Here is a 21,197-nt window from a genome sequence, read left to right as displayed (position 1 = left end):
GCAGGCCAGAAATGCGTAATTTCCATATAATGTTTCTTTCATGTTTTAAGAAAAACGCTGATTTCACAGCAATTCATTTGAGTGATGGACTATTTCCCAGTCCGACGAAAATGGGATCTAAGAACAAGAGTGCGTCGTGGCCCAATATTTCATGATAGAATAGTGTCAATAGTGAAAACACAGTAATTTCACTGCAACCCCAAAACTCCGCATATTAAACCGGATCCGTTCCAGGAAAAGTAGTGGAACACCACACATTTTCAATGGGATCTAAGAACCGCGTATTTGTCAAAATATTCCATGTACGCCTCCATTCATGTCCAGAAATGGATACAATGGCGAAAATGGCAAAATGGCGAAAAATCGTCAGCCTCTGACGGTTTGAGTTGGATGCCAAAAGTGGCCCCTTGGAGACTGGCGATTTTGGCGAAATTGGCGATTTGGACGAAAATCGCCAGAGGGCTTGTGATATCCAGAATTTGGCAAATATTCAAATTGGATACAAAAAGTGGCCCCTTCAAATTATATAACTAAAGACGTCCCTTAGGGTGCAAAGAAAGTCAGTTTTACAGCCTGCCATTCTTGCAGGCAAGCTGTAGCTAGCAATTAAGTACTAGCCCACAACTCATTTCAACTAGCCCCCAAACCCCTTTTTGAATTCGGAGCCGATTACAAACCCTTTTTTGCTTACGGTTTGGCGATTTTGGCGATCAATCGCCATTTCTGCCATTTTCGCCAATGCGTGCATTTCTGGTCATATCTCATGTACAAAGTCTGAGGGTAGGTGTTAAATGGGAAAGGGGAAATTCGGGCGCGGGAGCGCGAGGGGCGCGCGTGGAGGGGGAAAATCCATGGGAATTAGTGAAAATCCTTATTTCACAGCAGTTCATTCCAGCGCAGCGGACTATTTCGCATTTCGTATAAAATGGGATGCATTATATGCATTATCATAAAGTATTTTTTGCAAACTAGAGGAAACATAGCGATTTCACGGCAGCTCATCATCGAAGTCCCAAACTATTTCGCAAGAAATGCGTAGTGGCCCATATTTCATGAAAAGTAGGGGAAACATACTAATTTCACGTCAACCCCAAAATTCTACATCTTCACCCGGGGCACCAGCTGACGGCAGCTTGCGTATTGAATGGCTGGACCTTCCCCTCACCATTTGGAGATCAGATATCCAGAAACGTACGCAACAACGACATCTCTTTTGAGTCAAGTTTGAATTTTCGCCAACCCTTAGGTGATTTGTCGTCACCTTTGCCATTTTTGAATCGTTGTATGCAAGTTCGCCATTTTCGTCGAATCCCCACTTTTCAAGAGAGCCCTGTCAACATCTCAATAGAAATTTTGCCAACCATATCGCCATTTTTGTCAAAATCGCCACTTTTCAAGGGGCCCCTTTAAACCCCCATCTCTTTAGAATTTTCACTAATTAAACCTTTGGCATTCGCCATTTTTGAATTATTCGTCATTTTCTTCAAATTACCCTCTTACCCTCGGCGAATTTTTCCAGATTTTCTATTGACGCCGTTGCTGGTTCCTTTCTACACATAAGTGTGCATTAGGACATGGGATCTAAGGACAAGAAATAACATCCCGAATACCTGAACAATGCACTGTCAATATGGTCAAAATCACATTTTGTTTCACTATCCAGTGCATCATCCTCTGTTTCCGGGAGTAGCAGTCAGACATTTCCTTAGCCTCGCCCTTATCGTTGTTGAACGGAATACTCATTGATTAAAAAATAAAGTTTGGGAGGGAGATGTCTTCAATGTGACATTGCAAAAATGTTGGACCTTTAGAAGTTGCCCCTCAAAAGGAAACAGTTTCATTTTCCGAAATATATTTTACTTTCTCCTCTAAGGGCAAACTGAACGAGATACCGTGTTTTCACTAGCGACGAAGTCTAAGTCGGAGACGTAATCAGAAGCGTAAAGCTTATGATCTAGTGAAAGCAGCGTTCCGATTCCGCTTTCTTTCTCCGTCGCTTACGTTCCGCTTATGATCTAGTGAAAACCAGATTGTCGGAGTCGCAAGCAGAAGCAGAAGAACAAAACCAATCTCAAAGCGTGGGACCGTGCATTGTGATTGGCTTATCCCTCCGCTTCTGCTTCCGACAATCTGGTTTTCACTAGATCATAAGCGGAACGTAAGCGGAGTCGGAAGAAATGGAAACGTTCTCATTCTTCTGACTCCGATTCCGTTGCGCTTTTGACTCCGCTTACGACTCCCACTTTTTGATTTTCACTGGTCATAAGCGCTCTTACGATTCCGACTCCGTCGCTAGTGAAAACCAGCCTTTACGAAGCGGAAAACGTCGCGTGTTGTCCGTTTAAGTGTTCAATAAAGGCTGGATTTCACTAGCGACGGAGTTCGGAGTCAGAGTCGGAGTTGTAAGAGCGCTTGTGACCTGGTGAAAATCAAAAACAGAATCGTACGCGCAGTCACAAGCGCGATGAAATCCGCAGTTTCCCTTTTTCTTCCGAGCCCGCTAACGACTCCCGTCGCCTACATTCCGCTTATGTTTTAGTGAAAACCAGATTGTCGGAGTCGGAAGCAGAAGCGGAAGGCTAAAACAATCACAATGCACGTTCCCACGCTTTGTGATTGGTTTAGTTTATCCGCTTCTGCTTCCGACTCTGACAATCTGTTTTTTACTGGATCATAAGCGGATTGTAAGCGGCGGAGTCGTAAGCGGAATCAGAACGATGTTTTCATTACATCATAAGCTCTACGCTTGTGATTACAACTCCGACTCCGTCGTCGGCTAGTGAAAACCAGCCTTTACGTTCCTCGTATTTTCTGAAGCAAGGTTACGTTTTTTTTAGCTCGATGCAGTAGATGCAAAGCTCTACGTCAGGGGCGGATCCAGAATTTTTTTTAATTAGGGAGTCCAATCTTTGATTCGGAATCCTGAAACGAACAGATCATTTGAGAGTACCCTCCCAAAATTACATATTTTTCAAATATGCCTGAATTTCGTGCCAAAAGGTACCGCGCGTTTCAATGAAAAATCAACCAGTTGAGTCGTGATATGCGATCCTATAGATACAAAACTTTCAGGGTCAAACAAGCAATAAAAAACAACCGCAGGCCTGATAGGGGTGGGTCCGGACCCCGCCCCGACCCTCTCACTGCATCTGCCACTGTACGTCTTACGGTTATGGGGACTGGCAAGTTACAACCCACAAACTCTTTTTGCAGCCAAAGGTCTGCTTTCGGGTAATTCACTTGACCCCAAAGGAACGTGGGAATGGCCATACCACACTCAAAATGTAAGATTAAATACAAAAGTGTGCCGTCTTTGCCAGTTTCGGCAGCCTTTTTATGTAGTGTAATTTTACAAAATGTAAAAAAACACATTAATGGAATATAATTTGTCTTCAAGTTAAGTGTATGCATTTGCCTTTCATAACAATATTTGGTTTAAAATTACACCCACAACTCAACAACATTTTCTACAATTTGAAATACGGCATCAATCTAACAGTTTGTGTATAAAACGGTGAATCACACAGGGCCGAGTTGTTCAAAGCTGGGTTAAGATAACTCAGGGTTAGTGCGAGATTTGAATTCAGATTTGAAAGCTTAAAAAGCATTTCAGTTTTAATTCTTTTTGTCTACAAGTTGATGATTGGAAGCTCTAAAAATAACAGAGAAAATTACCCCAGAAAATGCTTTTGAACGCCAGAATAAGAAACCCGGGTTAAATTTAACCCCGGGTTAAGCGTTAATCGGCCTTCCAACAACTGGGCCCAGAACTACAAAATATAGAAAATAACCTTTTTTACTCACTATAATTAACTTGTCCTCTACCAATAAGTTGAAACAAAGTTGATGGTTAACATCTGAAACTTGCATTCAATTCAGTTCATCAAAGGATGGGCACAGAAAAAAATGGGCCGTAAAAAGTCTGCATCCCTTGTTTGTTTTGCTTTGCTTTTCAATCTTATGAAACACTTCTTACAAAATTTGTATCCCTAATCCTCAAAAGAAAGAAGACATGCTTCTAGAAGCAAGGAACACAATTTTAATTGAAAACTCATTTACTCATCTTTCTGCCATATAATGCAATGTAATATTATTCTTTTGACAATATATAAGACTCGGGCACTAGTTTTATGAACTTTGGGTGCCTTTGATAAGGGTGACACAAATGCAGCTTCTTTGCATACTTATTTCAATCACATAAACAGTGACTATAGCAGACATATAAATTACATGAAAGTATTAAAGCCAGCCCACAGATAGCTAGCCTCCCATGCAGACATTCCTAGGCCATGTTCTTTGAAGAGGATTGTGTGATGAGCCAAAAGAAAGACAGCGTCAGTGGAAGGCTAACTGATAGCAAAACTTGGGTTTAGTAAAAGGCCACTAAGGATTTAAGCTGTGAGCTGGCTTCCAGAGAGTAACATCTCTCCTTCTCTTTCAATGGTTTCTTCTCTGTGACAGTGCATTCTTTCACTTCCTCTAATCCCTTGTCCTTTGTAGCAGACACCTGCATGTAAAATGAAATTGGGAAAAGAGATTTATTTGATCATTGCTTTTAGAGAATATTACTTGCACATTTGTCTGTGTTACACAAGTAGTAGTATTGTTAATAGCTTTGTTTTCACACCATCATGTATTATGTTTTTGCTTCCCCAAAGTTTCACTTTGCAATTCAGGAACTTAAATTCATCCTGTAAATTGTGAGCATTTCTCTCCTCTAAATACCTGCTTTGTTGGGATCTTCATATAACACAGGTTGGAAATGCTAAGGATATTATTTTGAATTTTAAAACATATCACCACTCCCTGTGTGTATGGATTAATAATTTTATAGTGAATGTTTCTGACTTCTTAACGTAAGTCAGGCTGATATCTCCCAATAACACTGCCTGGTCGGTGGACAAGGGCCATGGTGGAAACGATAAACACAGCTAAAAGATTTTAGAACTTGGTATCAAAAATTAAAAGCTATAGATATTCAAATGCAAAATAATTCAAAACATTTGAATGCCAACTCTGGCATGGTTGGTCTGGAACCCCTAAGATTAAGCTTGGTAAATTCAAAAAACTTGGCGGGTTCACAGCTGCAAACATGTTCATTAACAACCACTTGAAATACTAAAGAACTGACAAAGGCAAAAGAGTAATATTTAAGTTATGTGCTGTAAGAGTACAAAAATATATAAAACACAGTAATCAATGCACATTAAGCAGATGTGTAAATCAACTACATTGAACTTAAAGAAATCATTGATGACTGGCTTTATAGCACCACATTTTAAATCATAGGAATAACAATAAATACAAAAGAGGCGAGGGAGAGCAGGATGTTAAATGAGCACTGATGTCTGTCAAGCACTTTGCAGGGTTCTTGGTAAGATGAAAGAGTAATACAGTTGAAACCCTCTACAGAGGCCACCTTGGGGACAGAAGAAAGTGGCCATTGTAGAGAGGTTGAAACAAGAGTGAATGTATGGACTGTCCGCCAAAAAATGGCCGTTATAGAGACGTGGCCATTGTGGAGTGATTCGTGGAGGTTCAACTGAATATATAATTCTCCTCCTCGTAAACAAAAATTATGGAATGCCATACTCAGGAGGAAGTGACTGGCTGAGTAAGAAACCACATCAGACAAGTTGCAATCTAGCAGTCCTTGTTTCAAGTCCTGCTGTGGTCACTTGCCTGATTTGTTCTTAGTCGCAGCCTTGATTGTTAATAGTTTTAATGGTTGCCTCCAGTGCCAGTTGGGGTTTTGAATTCTGTTACATTCTATTTGTTGAATTATTTGTTTCCATAATGATTTGCGTGGAGTGCCTGTAGAAATAGCTGGAATGCATACTAAGTGCACTTTTCACAATAACAAATCTGGCACATAAAGCATGAAACAAGGATCAAAGATGCATTTTTTAGCCCTATATTTCATGCAAACTAGTTTAAATAAACTTGTTTTTCAACCATTTCGAAAGGAAATCTCCTGAAAATGACAAACCAACAATGGGGGCAGCTTCAAATGCATACATTGGTTTCAAATGGGATCTGTAAAACCACAGAATAACGGGAAGTAAGGAAAATCTTTGTGATGGTGGTGCACACAAGCTAATACAGAAACCAAGGCTTGTTTGGAGGCAGCTGGGGATGCACGTGATACTAAGGCAGGTATATATTTATAAAATCATGTTAGACCGTCTGCTGCAACTTCTATATATAAAATTTAATAAGATAATAATTTGAAAAAAAAGCAAAATGATAAATTGTAATGACTGACAAATAACGTAGTTGACCAAGGGATCTGAGAGCAGTTTCTACTTCTAGCCAAGTTTAAGCAACTTCAATGAGATCATGGCAGTTAGAGCAGCTGAGAATGCAAATGCTTTCTCTTAGTACCACGTGGTAGGTAACCTACCACGTACATTATTTCAAAAATAAAATAATTAGCATGAAGTTTAAAAGCATAAGGGGGATTGACTGGATTTACAACAATTTGATTTGAAGTCCGGGTTGAACCTGTAGAAATTTACATTTTCAATCAACTCGTACTCAGTATTGCAACTTATACCAACTTACGTACCTAGATCAGGGACCAACTTAGTCTTAAGTACCTTAAGGATTTCCAGACGATGAAAAATATCTAGTTTGTCGTGAAACTGCACAAGATTCGCAAACCTTTGCTGTTGCACTGCAGTCCAAGCAACGACGAAGAAAACCAGCTTCGGAGTCACAGAGGTGACACCTGTTGTTCTTTGAAAACGACCCTTCTTTAGAAAAGTTGTCGTTCGAGCAGGTTGTCGTAACTTGGCACACACATCGTCTACCCTTGACAGTCTTTTTATAGCGAAGATCAGTGCTAAGCTTAAGTTTACATCTAGAGGTTTTCTGGTTTAATTATCGCTGAAAGCGAGGTTCGAATGCGAAATGGTAAGCTGCATAACATACCTGCCAAAGATTCAGTCTACGTCATAAATCGTCGCGATCCTGTTCACTGGCATCATCCGAAATGCTCGCACTAAGCTGTTCTTCTCCTGCTTACCGCAGTGTCCGCCTGCAACCAAACGAACTGGTCTGTTAAAGTGTCAACAACACTAGAAAAGATAGGTAAACAACGAAGGCAAAAATAATGAACAAAATAAAGGCTTTCACAACTTACCGGCCCATTAAATACTGCTTTGCACGTTAAAATATAACCTCAGTGACAGCGTGCTGCAACAGATTTTATAATAAGACCGATAAACGTGCAATTACAACACGATTTATCCATCATCCTGCACCATCCGGTACAGCACTTTCTCAGTCGTACTATAGTACGTACTATGGCGGGTGATACCCGGTAATTTGGGTATCATTTTTACGGGTGATACCCAGTACCCTTTGAGTGAATCGGGTGATGACCTGTGACTAAATCTTTGGCGCACAGCGGTGTTACAAAATAGAACAACACCAAAATGGCTGCCCTGCAAGAAAGGAAATTACAAGAAGGGCAACAGCTCTTGAAAGAAGCGGAAAAATTGTAAGTCTTTTATTGATTTCACAGTTTCAGACATCGAGTATACTTTTCATAGGACTTCTTTATAAAGATCAAAGTACACATCTTCGATTTGTAAGGGCGAGAAACCAGTGTAGATGTATAAGCTTAGCTTCTGTTAAAGAATTAATTAAAGACGACAATTTGTTTTTCTCGTCGTCATATATTTTCTAAAGGTATTTTTTCCTCGATGGTCATTGTCCTTCACTCTTTCCCAGCACACCCACCTCCCTACCCTTCCCGGGTCCTAGCCTTATTTACTTTTGCAGGTTTTGAAAGTGATAAATCAAACCGTAAACCATTTTCTTAGTTAGAAGTAACTGTAAGGTTGTTATACGCTTGCTGTTACTATAAAGCTATAGCTAGGAAAGTTGCATATTTGAAATAATAAAAATTAATGAATTTCTTATGACATGCACAGGGCTTATGTATAAACCACTACAGTCTCCTAAACACTAGCTCTTTTCCAAGGCTAATTGTAGAGCTTATCTAATCTTATGAAGGAAATAAAGGGAGATGTAAAGAATCAACCAATAAAGGGGACACAGAAAAAATCTGAGCCCCAGATGGGATTCGAACCCACGACCCTCCGTGTTCTAGATCGGATGCTCTAACCTCTGAGCTACTGAGGACTCGTTGGTGAGCAAGGGACATTTTTGTGGGTTGGACTTGCGAACCGCATCTCACAGTCACACCGTCCATCACAAGCAACACATTAAGGCTTAACTGTATCACACAGTCACATTAATAGCAAGAAATGTCTCACCCATGAAGGAGCCTCCAACCAACCAACCTATGCAACTGATATTAATATTATAAAGGAAATAAAGGGAGATGTAAAGAATCAACCATAAGAGGACACAGAAAAAATCTGAGCCCCAGATGGGGCTTGCTATTAATGTGACTGTGTGATACAGTTAAGCCTTAATGTGTTGCTTGTGATTGTGATCAAGGGTTTGTTGGGGTTGCTCAGTCTCGCAGGCTTACAAAACCTCCATAGGCAGGGGCGGATCTAGGGGGAGGGTGCAGGGGGTGCACACCCCCCCCTGAGATGACCTGCCGTTTTCTAATACAACTGGTATTCTGCCAAAAAAAAAAAAACGATGTGGTTTATTGGTGTTGAAGTAGAGCAAGAGACGAGAGCACCTCCTCCTAAAAAAAATCCTGCATCCGCCCCTGATAGGACGATCTTATTTTGTATTTGCCGTAATGCAGATGAGCAGATTTTCTTACTGGGGGAAGTGGCAAAAAAAGAAAAAAATTATCTAAGCTATTAGACACATGCGGAACATTTTCTGAGGGGATAAATATTTTTTTCAATGTATTTTACTGAGTTCTTTGGGGGAAAATGAGCATTTTTCCACGGGTTAGGAATTTTTCTCATTACTTCAATCATTAGCTGTTAGGGATGTGAGCTAGGTGCATGTTAATGGAATGGCCCTAACAGTGGTAATCAATTCAGTTTTCATCCCAAATACTGTATGTTTGCCAGGTTTCATTAGCAGTGGCTCACTTACCATAGGTCTGTTCAGAGCTGAATGGGGTGAGGGCAGGTTCATTTTTGAACAGTAAATAGTCACAAATCATACTTAATCACTAGTTTCAACATATTTGCCTCTTAAGTATGAAGACTAGTTGGTTGAAATGGAAGCCAGACTGGGATAGTGCTGCTGATAAATTCATGAAAGCTGGTATGTATTGCATTACATCTTAAAAAGCTGTCCTCCTCTATACCTGTAATCTGAGCAACAAGATTAATGGTAAAGGACTACATCTTTGCAACATCTTTTTAAATTGTTGTTATTTTAGAACAGATGTTAAAGAACTTTTTTTCCAACAACATTTTTTACATTTAACTTGATTGTCACAGGAATAATTTCCCTATATCTCTAATTTAAAAGCGAACTTGACATTATGAGTTGCCTGCACACACAGACCCTTGTATACTTTTATATTTCCCATTTTCTCATTTCTCTCTTTTTAGTTGAAAAATTAATAATTATATCCTGAATAAAATGATATTTAATCCAAAGTACATTTGTTATTATTTATTAGTTTCACTACTATCTTACCTTATCCCCATTTATTTCTTAATTCTTTTATAATCAAAATTTATTTATTTAGTATAAATCTGTACTGTACTCCATATCAATTGAAAAAAAGTAAAAGACAAAATACAGATATGTACAGCAATTTTTCTCTTTCAAACTCTTCTAAATCAAGTGCTTATAAATTTTTTACTTGAACAAAGTTTTAGATGCATACTATATATGCCATTTAATGCTGTCTTTAATACTAATAGTGAAGATTTTTATTAATATTGTTAATTGCGTTGTTTCTGCAGGTACATGTTTTAAAGCTGCCAAATGTTATGACAAGGCCAGCAATGCTTTCAAAAAGGCAGCAGATGCACACTACAGTTCTCATGCGTATCCTAATTGATACACCCCAAAAATAGCTGAGTATTTGTTTTACAGTGTAGTTTAAGCTGTAGAGCAGCAGCTAGTTTTTTAGTCAGGAGATGAACATGTAGCTTTTCCTTGACACAGCTTGATATTAGACTGTTCCATGCAGCTAAGTAAGTATATGTGCAGACTTCTCTTTTCTCTCCAAAGGATCTGTGAACTGAACATTAGCTATAGCATAATATTACAGCGGTGATTATATTGGCGTGAACACCTAAAATATGTCTGGAATGTTTATTGTGTTGCAACCAATCACAGGTGAGATCTTCACACCACAGAAACCACAGGCAACGAACGGTTTCCGATCGGTCATGGAACAAATTATTTTCGTTGTTTAAGGATACAAACTGCCTTATTAGGAATTTAAAATACCGCTGTTCCCCAAGATCAGTGCCGAGGACCGCATCCAGTACATCGTTCGATTTGAGAAAGAAAAGTTTCAGAAGCCAATGCGACGCGACGGCGAGCAGCTTTCCATGTAACGACATATCACATGAGGACAATAAAAAATGAACAATCGTGATGTTTTCGTTTCTGATAGCATAATCCTTGCTAATATTTTTGTTGTAGAACAAGGGGATTCGATTTGTGTGGACTAACGATTGAACCTTCGAACTACTGTGCTGGCAGAAGTCCCTTGATCGCAAGGTCGCAAACTGGAAAGACCGCCGACCAAATTCAACATATATGGAATGATTGACACATCGCGCAAAGTAAACAGTCCCGCAATTTTCGGTATTCCTTCCAAAATATAATTTTGCTTTTTCTCTGAAAGCATTTGCGCATTTAAAATCTGGGGATTACATGGTATAGGAAGGTAGTTATGAGGGGATTTAGCCAAGAAGATTTCAAGTCCAAATTAGCACATTTAGCGCGCAAAAGAAAAAAAAATGAGTATCTCCGATCGCAGTTCTTCGTACCAAAAGAATCCCCGTAACTGTCCGAATGCTCACATGTTACAACCCAACGGCTTTATATTGTTCAATGCATATCTAAAAATGTATTTTTCTAAGAAGAATTCGACAAGAACAACTCTCGAATTTCAACTTTATTATAACCTTCATGATTATGCTTGCTAAGTTACACGTATGAGACTAGGAAACATCTACAGCTTTGTAGGGTGACAGAAAAAAAAGTAGCTGCAACACTTTCGCCTGTACTAGTGTAAAAACACAACGTTTATGTCCTTTGCCGATGTATCTCGGCTCCAAGTGAAAGTTACAACAACATAATCACATTACACGTGGGTGTTATAAGCCTAAAAGAATTACAATTGATATGGGTGGAACCTTACTGAAACATTTGAAGTTGAATTTGCCCCGTTGTTATTTACACTGAGACCATTATAAAGTGAATTTTCGGGAGGATTAGCAGGCAAAGAAATGGGAAGTAACGCAGCACTTTCCTTGAAAGAACTTACTTGGCCTTTACAGTTGTCAATCAGGTAAGGTAAGCGCCAATCCTCTGATTCCGGTGGTACTTTGTTTTCAAGCCCTTTATGAAGGTAAAGCAGATCTTTATCAAGCTCTTGACGATTCAGATATTTTACTGGATTCAGGCGTTTCAAGCGTGGACGCATTACGGCGAAAAAATTCCCGCGCGATCGCTGAAGCTGTAACATAAATTGCTCCAGAGATTGCTTGGCCGTTTCCTTATTTTTCCTTGGCACAGTTAGCATTTTTTGAGTTTCACTGATTGATTTTCCCAGTTCTGGATGTTTGTCTTTCAATTTACATTTAGTGTGAGAATCACATGCAATTCCGCGGCAATTGTTCCTATTATGGCCAGACTGATGACAGTGACTACAAATTCTTCCGCGGGAAACGGTTTGGAGCAAATCATTTTCGCCTTCAAGCTTTGCCAAGTGGTCTTCTGCACTTGAAATCTGTGCCTCCAAAAAACTGACATTTTCAACAAGCTCTTGCTTACGGCCGTCTAGAGGAGAATCGATCTTGCGTGTAGTAGTACTGCTTGAGTTTGATGCAGCTTTTGCCGTCTCTCCTTCGGCTGGCCAAGTTTGTGGTTCGTTACTGCTAAACTGCAACTGTTTCGGCATTAAATGTGCAGCACTTCCAGGTTCTTGTGATTTAAGCTTAAGTTGTCGCAGTTCGTGGTCCAGTGCTCGCTTCTCCACGAGAAGCAAACGTTTTGGCGACGAGAATATGAAGTCGAGATCGCCGACTTGAAGATATTGTAAGGATTTGCGAGTCGAAAATCCCCGGGATTCAAATTCATCCGCCAATCTTTCTATTCCTGGTATTCCAAGTGACATAAGCCACTGTTTTACCTCTGACATTTCCGTATTCTTCAGAACTCTTCTGAACAAGACTTTAAAGCAATTCTCCCACGCACCTGCAACGTACAGTATTTTTAGATACGCGATAAAGGCGGGAAATAAAATTAGACTTGCTGACAGCTGTCAAAGCTCTCTAGCATTTTCCTCTGTTTTTGTTTTTCTAGTCACGCAGTGTTATTTTTCGGTTTGTCTGATTGACAAACCGTTGTTGTGAAGATCTAAAACGTTTTCCCGGATTAGATTCTCCCTCACGCGTACATTAGCTACCAAAAAACATAAATAAATTACCAAAATAGTAAATCTCCCTCACCTAACAAAAAAGTGTTTACGCTTACTGCATTAGCTGCGTAGCGATGGAAATCAGAAAACTCGAGCGGCTTAACTTGCAACATTGTAACTTGCGATCAGGCGTAACTACCGATTTCGATCGTTTCAAAAAGTTTGAAAACTCGCGCGCCAAACCGTCGCGTGCGCAGGCCCGGCACATCGGCTTTGTAATTTATTTCAAAATCACTACAGTATAGCGCATACTGTAAACAAATAGGAAGGAAAAGCAATTGTTTACTTGTAAAAAGACTGAATGTTAAAACAAAATGAAAATAATTTGTTCCGTGACCGATAGGAAACCGTTCGTTGCCTGTTGTTTCTTTGGTGTGATGATCTCGTCTGTGATTGGTTACAACACAATAAACATTCCAGACATATTTTAGGTGTTCACGCCAATATGATCACCGCTGTAAATTTTAATTCAAATTGGTTACTGTATCAATCTGTCATGCATACATGTAGGGAATAACGTGTTACGAGATATGGGATATTAAAGTAAAAATTCAAATGTGGAGGTACAGGAGATCTCTTTCTAATTTTTTAGGCTTCACTGTAAAAATTGCGTTAAAGTAACAGATGCTTTTTTGGAGGGGGCACTGAGATGTGACCTACAGTCGATTTTTACATGTCAATGAAAACAGTGTCTCAGTACCCAAATATTTTTTACAGGAGATGGTCTGTTCAGTAGAGTGTCAATTATGTTGTTCCAGGATATCACAAGTTTTTGCAGCAAATTACATTTTAAGTCATTAAGTTTATTAACCTTTATTTAATGTATGCCCATCATTTTATTACCTCTTACTTCATAACTTGTCTTTTTTGGCCTTCTCTATACAAAATACATTCATTTAAACCAGCAGTATCATTTTATTAATTATGTAATTTATGACATGAGAGTGTAAAGGGTTTGTGATTAAAAAAATACCACAGCATAATCTATTGTTTGTATCAACTCATTTCCTAACAGAGCATTAGAACAGGCTGCCTCAGTTCAAAAAGAAATGAAGAACATTTCAGAAGCTGTATCACTAGTGGAAAGAGCAGTGTAAGACCATAGTTAATTATTAAGGGGGCAGTGAAAAACGCAGATTGCGAGCTGCCACTGTGGACTATTGCTTTTAGGGTTAGAAAACAATGGGACTAGTGTTGTCACATACTCATTTGCATGGTAAAAACAATAGTCTGTAGTCTGCGTTTTACACTGACCGGTTAATGAAGTTTTTAAGGAAAAGATCATGTACGCTGTAGTTGCTGAATGGTACCCACAAAAATATTGTGGTTGAAAGCATTCCTGCTCATGTTCAAAGAAGGTTTTATTTAATGGAACTACTGAAAATTCAGGATTTGATTGTCAGCTACTAAAAATGTCATTATTTGCTAAAAGGTGATCATCTCCATCAACTGTGATCACCTTAAATGTCACTGTTCAATAAAATCTAGTTAATTGGTGGTCTATGGCAGATATAAAAGAATCACTTGGCAGTGCTTTCCTCTTTAATTCTTTTTATTTTTTTAATCATTTTTATTACCAAGGCATTACGTATTAGCATGCAATTAAGCCTTAATTAATCCTACCAATGATTATTTATTACAATCTAAGACATACACTGAACATTTAGGACAGCATTTATGGAAAAGTTAATTAAAAAGATGATCATGAAAATATAAAATTAATTATCATCAATTCCTGTTTAGAAAGCAAAGTTTTCAAAATGGACCTTGCTCTTGCGGTCTCTTGCAAAGTGCTTCTACCCATATACAGGAATTAACCAAAAATGGTAAAATATACAATTTGTTTCAAAATATCTCCAAGGTAGTTTTGATATAGTTTTTATATTATTGTTGTACAATGTAGTGACATGTACAGACAGAGTGGTTCTCCAGATACAGGTGCCCTAGCCCTTGTAAGAGGTGCCAAGTAAGTCCACTTCTCATTACCGTAAACTGCCATTTTTTATGATTATATGTTTTAGTAAGGGTTTTTTTTTTTTAAGGGCTTACATGTACTTGCAGGGGGACACTCTTACATTTTCTCTAAATTCAACCTGCTTAATATTGACACCCCGTTGATACAGACACTCTCTTTGGCCCCCCATGGTTCCTTAATAACAGGCCCCCCAGGTTTGACTGTACTGGTTTCAAACTAGCTTCAAAATGTCATCATTAATCAAATTCGTTTCAATACAAGCCGGAGGGAGGCTTATACGTTGTAATCAGTTGTATTTTTCATGGGTCTATAACTGTTAGGGCTTATAAGCGGAGGGGCTTATAAGCAGCAGTTTATGGTATCTATTTTTATATTTATGTAAAAGGTTCTAAATATTTTATTATCTTTTTCAATAAACAGTTATTTGTGTTCTTAGCATATATTTTGAAAAAAAATCTAAAAAATGTAACATTCATTTCAAATTAATGATCCTGACCATTTCTTTCTAAAAAGAGAACGTTGCCTTTGGAGAAAAGTTTGAGTTAAACTTTTTTATTAATTTTGTTCTTTTTGTCAATGCTTGTAGGATGTGTGATTCAAGTGATCCAGCTAAAGCTGCAGAGTTATACATTTTAGCCAGTGAAATGAATGTTGTATGTATTTTGTATTCAAAGTTTCTCTATTAAAAAATAGATTAAGTCAGTGTAGTATCAGTCAAGGTTAGAAGTAATATATCAAGTAGATACACAGTGTTCCATCATCAGATGAAACATTTAAGAGTTGAAAATACGATGCACAGCGGAGTATTTTTGACAAACTTCAATGTATTTCATCTGGTGATGAAATGTCGAATGCTTGATATTACTTCTCAAACAAAATGATTTTAGAAGATGCAAAAGTGAGCAGTTTTTCATCTGATTTCCAAACACTCGGTAAAATAATATTAATACCTTGTACAAACTGAGTTTAATAAAAGTCTGTGCCGAAGATTGCCAATTGAGTTTTTCCCATCGGTTTACTGCTCATACAATTCACGTGGCCATAAATCAACAGGAAAATCAAGGATTCGTTTTGTGTTGTTGTTGTGCATGAGGGAGGGGGGCCATTTATTCAAATATGACCCACAAAATTGGAATTTGGAAATGTTGGTTTTTGAGGAGACGGGGAACCAGAGTACCCAGCGAAAAACCTCTCGGAGTAAGGGAGAGAACCAACAAGAAACTCAACCCACATAATTATGGCATCCACACTGGGATTTGAACCTGGGCCACACTGGTGGGAGGCAAGTGCTCTCACCTCTACCCCATCCTTCTTCTCTGTTATGAGTCAATATATATTATTATTTTATTATTCATTCAAACTGGACTTCCTTGTAACACACCTGCCACAACACATATGATAATTAACAATTATTCCTTGAGCCCGAATGGGCTCTGAGTCAATAGCCCATGAGGCCGAAGGCCGAATGGGCTATTAACTCAGAGGCCATGAGTGCAAGAGGAATAATTGTTTTAGTAAAATCCAACTGGTTGGTCAAAAATATCGAGAATAAAGAAATTTTAGCTAGTTAAAGCTAGACTTTAATCATTTTTTGCCGCCGAATAGCCCGCGCTTTTTGCTGCTAGTGGGCTATAACATATAGCCTAGTAGTAGCTCAACCAATCAGAACACAGCATTGATAATAGACCACTGGCTGGATTTTACTACTGATATTTATTCATAAGTATAAAGGGCAGGTATATGCACAGAAAAATAATAAGCTGAATGTTATGATTCATAAAGTAACCGGTTTTAAAAGAAAAACATTTGGACTGTTGTAGAATAGCAGTTGACTAACTTATTATGACAATTCTTTTCCCCTCACATTTTGAAGGCAGAGGACAAGATTCGAGAGGGTATTGAACCTTTGTCAAAAGCTGCAAACCTCTTTGTAAAGTTAAAGAGGTAGGGCTCATTCTTTTCAGTTGTTGAAGGGAGATAGGGGAACAATTACAAATTCAGTAATGTCACCCTGGCATATCTTTAGTAGACCCATGACAGCTGCCATGACCCAAAGAGCGCTGGTTGCTAGTTTAACCATGTTAAAATAATTATTATTTTAATCAGATTTTATTTTTTAGAGTTAAATGTATAACGTACGCAATAGTTTTGTTGTGGAGTTGTTACCCTTCTATGTGAATGGCATCGTCCTTTACCACTAGCGCTGACGTCTACTTTTTTAATTTTTTTTTGAAATATTTGTTATTATGCTGCAGATTTCAGGAGGCTTTGAATGTCTTCAAACAGCAGATGAAACTGTACGAACAGGTGGAAAATTTTCAAATGATGTACAAGGTAATGCACCCTTGCGTAAATTTAGACTCTACAACTCAGAACATGGCGTGTAACTTCTTACATTGAGTGATACCCAAAAAAAAGATAGAAATAAATTGTTAGATGTGGCAGGAGGACAGTAAAGGCTTGGACAATATTGATAGATGAATGAGTTAATCTGAAAACGAAAAAAATGTCGCGTAGTAAATAATGTCCAAGGCCGGATTACTCAAAGCTAGGTTAAGATAACTCCGGTTAGTGCGAAGTTTGAATTCAAATATGGAAGCTTAAAACGCAAAATCAGTTGAATTCTTTTTGTCTACAATTTGATGATGTGGACGCTCTTAATATAACATACAATTACAAAAAATTATCCAAGAAAATGCTTTGGAACAAAGAAAAGAAACACGGATTAGAATTTAACCGCCCTTCGAACAACTGGGCACTTCAGGGGCGTAACATTTTTAAGCTATTTCAGTTTGGATTGGATAATAGAAATTTCTCAATTTTTAGTTTCACTTATAAATAGGAAAAACTCGCGATGAAGCTCTATTAAGAAGGTCTGCGGCTACCTAACACGCTATTAAAACTGGTTGCGGTAAAAAGTAACGGCTTGTTTTTTTCAATTATTTACAGGTTGTTCTAAGTATGGTCGTTGTTCACCTTCATGAAAGCGATTACGTAGCTGCAGACAACTGCTACAAGAATTCTTTTGAGTATGTTATTGTATATAAAGTTGCACTACATGTTTTGACTTAAAAATATAAGAATGTACTGGGTGGATTGTTAAAGGTAAAGGTCTTTATTTTACGTCGGTAACTGAAACTCGAAACAGTGTTGGGGAGCTTAAGCAACAACGATGGCAACGGGTACTAAAACGCCACTTGAAAAGTGAATTTGCGCCGCCTCAAACTGTATCGCGTTTGTCAAATTCGTTGCGTAAGTTTGCACACCCCGTTGTATGTTGTTGTGGGTTGTTGGGTGTTGTTGCGCAAAGTTTGAAACCGGTCAAACTTTTAGCCCCGTGTAACATAGTCAGGGGCACCCAACGAGAATATAGTTCAAAACCACTTAAACATAGCATTGTTAAACGTATTTTAGTATTTAAGCGGTACATATAGGCATATTTTATTCCCCTAAATTTTTTTCATCTGTTCGGATTTCCTAGCTGAAAGTCTAGTGATCCGAAAATTACAGGGATCAAAACTTTCCTTTTCGAAAATTTCAGCCAGAAAAAAAGCTCCCGAAAATTCTAGGTGACCTTTCAAGGGTAAGATCTCAAATCGTCTTCCGAACAGATATTTGTCCGAAAATTGTCGTTGGGTGCCCCTGCATAGTTGGAGTAGTCGGTTGCGTCCGTTTCAACGTAGCTTTGGAAATGCTAACCTGGAAGAAATCTTCACAGAAGGTTTCGTCGCTACGAGAAGCTAATTGCAGTTTTGAAAATGTGTTCGCGATTTTTCTGCTTTGAACAAGTAGAAGCGAAGCGGCAGAGCAGGGCCGGACGAAACGTAGCGTTTGAGACTTGAAAATTCCGTAGACTAGCACAAATTCTCGAACAGTCAAGCGGTATGAGGCAAGTTTGTTGTTTATTTTTTCTGTTCCTCTCATGTTGCCGTGCGTCTGTTCAGTAATAGATCACAGTTTATGACAAGACGAGGTAAAAACAAAAACGTGGCACACGAGCCGCATGCGAGAGTAGAGTCTCTTTGTTAAATAGCAACCATGCATCCCATCACTGCAAACTTGTGTACTTATTTTCCTCTTCAGGATTCCCGGATTCGGTGGCTCAGATGAAGCAGTCGCCGCAGAAAAAATTTTGGATTGTTTTGACGGGGGCGATGGTGAGGGAATGAAAGCTTGCACATCACAAGCTCTCTTCACCTACTTGGACAATGAGGTTAATATTTAGATGCTTTTACTACGACATAAACTAAAATTACGTGACGTTACGTAACTGTTAAGTCAATAAAACCAGAAACGACAAAATAACTCAAGTCAGTACTATTGTGACGTTTAGGGTCAGTCGGGGACGACTACGAGTAAGAGATCGAGTTTTTTCGATACCAACTAGTGTGTGCACGAGGATACGTAGTGACGGAAACAAGTTATCAATGGTTAGAAGTTTTTTCATTTTGCGACCGGGAGGGCTTAATCTCCTTCAATAAAAATAACCCTGCTAACTTTTATGGTGAATAAAAAAGTACAATGCAGATTTCAGGCGTGTAAATTTTTTTCACAATAACGAAAAACCGTTAAGTTAAATCTCGCCCTGGTTATGTTTCTAGAATTATTTGTCTTCTTTAGTTCCTTGACAAGTTTTATTAATTGCTTCTATGATCATTACCTGCAAAATCCTTTTAAAACAAGCACGGCAGAACGGAAATATTCATCTGTTATACAGTTTTTCAAATGATTTTTCAGATTGCCAAGTTGTCCCGCAGCTTGCGTGTTCCAGGTGACACAGGTAACAAAGGAAAGACAGAGAGAAAACCGACTCCAACCCTGAATGCCTCTGTGAAAACCGAGACACAAATTCCCAACCCAGTGTCTACTACACCCACGTATCAGACAGAACAAGGGGGAAACCAGGAGGAGCTCGATGATGATCTTGAAGAAGGTGGACTTTGTTAGAATGTGTTTTCTCGTAACAAAGCCATACTCAGACAAATAATCGCAGAAGTTTTCAAAAAGGAGAGACGCATAGTCTCCCTCGCGCGCAGCCGTCAAGCAGCCGTCACGCAGAAGGAGCCCGGGCAGGCAGCTGATAGTTTTTTTGGCATAATTGTCAGTGAGAAATAATTTAAAAGATCTTCTGCCCACGCGGAACGCTGAGGTGAGGTCATAGCTCACACATTGTACTAAATTTATTTTTATGATGATATTTATATAAATGACTGCCAATCTTTTGTGTATTTTTAAATCAGTTATGGATAACGAGTAAAGTTTCCAAAGAAACTATTGTGGTTTGTCTTCAAGCGAGTGAAACACATAATATTAGATTGCTTATAAATTGCCCATTTAGGCTATCCCAAAATGGATTAGACCTAAGAAGCTCAAAAGACCTATCATGTGTAGCTTTGAAAATTAAAGATAATTTAAATTCTGATCTTGATTGTCTTTTGCGTTTTATTTATTATTCAAGTTTGATACTTTTTCGATCGAAAATGATGCAGTGGACGTTACATGGCATCTCTTGAGTCACTGGAATTTCGGCTGCGAGATGCAGCTGCATAACGTTAAATTTTTCTGTTCATTAATTCGATAAGAGCGAACATTACTTCTGTCAATTCCCTTGGCGGCAACCTCCAATGCCTTGTCTGCCTTTTTATCCATGCTTCGGAGGCAGGCTGATTGCCCAGGGTTTAGGATGTTGAACAAATTAGGTTTACATGCCCGATCCCCTGCCGGCCCCGATCAATCACTAGTTTTCGGTCTGAATTTGTGTTGCCGATCTAAGGTTGGATGACATTCTTTTATCCTGGCGCACTTAGACATAATGAGTGGACACAAGACTGTGATGTACATGTACGTTTAACTTGGTTTAATGTTCATCTGTGTTTCGTTATCAACATTTGATTACTTGCTTTCGTTCATAATTAGAGTATAAGCTCCTAATCGAAGGAAACCACGTCTTTGGTTTAAAACCGATTTTCTTAGGTAGAAAGTGTGGTCTTGTCCATAGGTTTTGGGTTTGCAAATGGCGAAGAAATGATTATTTAAACCAGCTATTATTTCTTTCAAGGTATGATGAAGGTTGACTTGACTCTAAGCACGCTTAAAAAGTCTTCTGTTGCGCTTTACAATCAGTGTATGTATGTTTCTATCACACGATTACACAGAGAACATGGACAGTAAGTGAATTAACCACAGCAACCGTGAGTGGCATCCTTTATTTCTACTTTACTTATGGATGAAAACCACCACCACTAGTTTAATATGAGTTCCAATGTTATGTGTTCGTCTCTCTGAAGAAACTGGTGTCAGAATAAAACCATGTTAAATCTGTAGAGGTGAATTCAAACTTCATCGTCGAGATAATCATAATATTCGGCCTGATCTTCTAACATCTTCATTTTCATACCCTTGTCCTTTCCCATCAGGACATCATCTTGGCCAGGACTGATATGGTTTTTCTTGTGCAATCCGAAGCCAAAACGACGACGTCGCCATTATTCACTGTAAACGGCATACTTGACATTATTAATCTAATTCGTTCAACATAGAAAATAAGAACTATATTGACACACGGCTATAACGATAGGAAAGGTACGTTAAACGGGAATTTCTTGGTCCGTTTTTGCACAAAAAATAAATAGAGAATAATACATGGTCGCGCGGAGATATGGA

General features: G+C 38.6%; 1 protein-coding gene and 1 long non-coding RNA gene across 3 annotated transcripts; one reads left to right on the top strand and one right to left on the bottom strand.

The window, feature by feature from the left end:
• Positions 1–3,899: 3,899 nt before the first annotated feature.
• On the bottom strand, positions 3,900–7,308 carry LOC140926460 (uncharacterized). Of its 2 annotated transcripts, none has more exons than XR_012164427.1 (3): positions 7,145–7,308; positions 6,934–7,059; positions 3,900–4,507 (listed from the first exon to the last, which is right to left on the bottom strand). It is a non-coding gene; the product is annotated as an uncharacterized lncRNA (long non-coding RNA). The 2 variants fall into 2 exon arrangements; XR_012164426.1 differs by having other exon boundaries at positions 6,934–7,039.
• An 81-nt stretch (positions 7,309–7,389) lies between these two features.
• On the top strand, positions 7,390–20,836 carry LOC140927324 (gamma-soluble NSF attachment protein-like). Its single transcript, XM_073376951.1, has 12 exons — positions 7,390–7,504; positions 9,143–9,210; positions 9,864–9,948; positions 10,080–10,097; positions 13,575–13,652; positions 14,463–14,525; positions 15,121–15,187; positions 16,408–16,478; positions 16,790–16,868; positions 17,484–17,563; positions 18,618–18,747; positions 19,272–20,836. The coding sequence occupies exons 1-12, from the start codon at positions 7,440–7,442 to the stop codon at positions 19,479–19,481; spliced, it is 1,014 nt and encodes a 337-aa protein (XP_073233052.1). The 5' UTR covers positions 7,390–7,439; the 3' UTR covers positions 19,482–20,836.
• The last annotated feature ends 361 nt before the right edge of the window (positions 20,837–21,197 follow it).

This window comes from Porites lutea, chromosome 2, assembly GCF_958299795.1.
Source record: "Porites lutea chromosome 2, jaPorLute2.1, whole genome shotgun sequence".
NCBI classification, from domain to species: domain Eukaryota; kingdom Metazoa; phylum Cnidaria; class Anthozoa; order Scleractinia; family Poritidae; genus Porites; species Porites lutea.
Note: the sequence above shows the minus strand (reverse complement) of the source record. Positions and strands in the feature narration are given on the sequence as shown.

Excerpts from the sequence above, each read along its gene's own strand:
- LOC140927324 (XM_073376951.1), top strand. The coding sequence starts at position 7,440 with ATGGCTGCCCTGCAAGAAAGGAAATTACAAGAAGGGCAACAGCTCTTG. Across the intron at positions 17,564-18,617 it reads TGCTACAAGAATTCTTTTGA|GATTCCCGGATTCGGTGGCT; the intron begins GTATGTTATTGT and ends TTTCCTCTTCAG. Across the intron at positions 18,748-19,271 it reads TCACCTACTTGGACAATGAG|ATTGCCAAGTTGTCCCGCAG; the intron begins GTTAATATTTAG and ends ATGATTTTTCAG.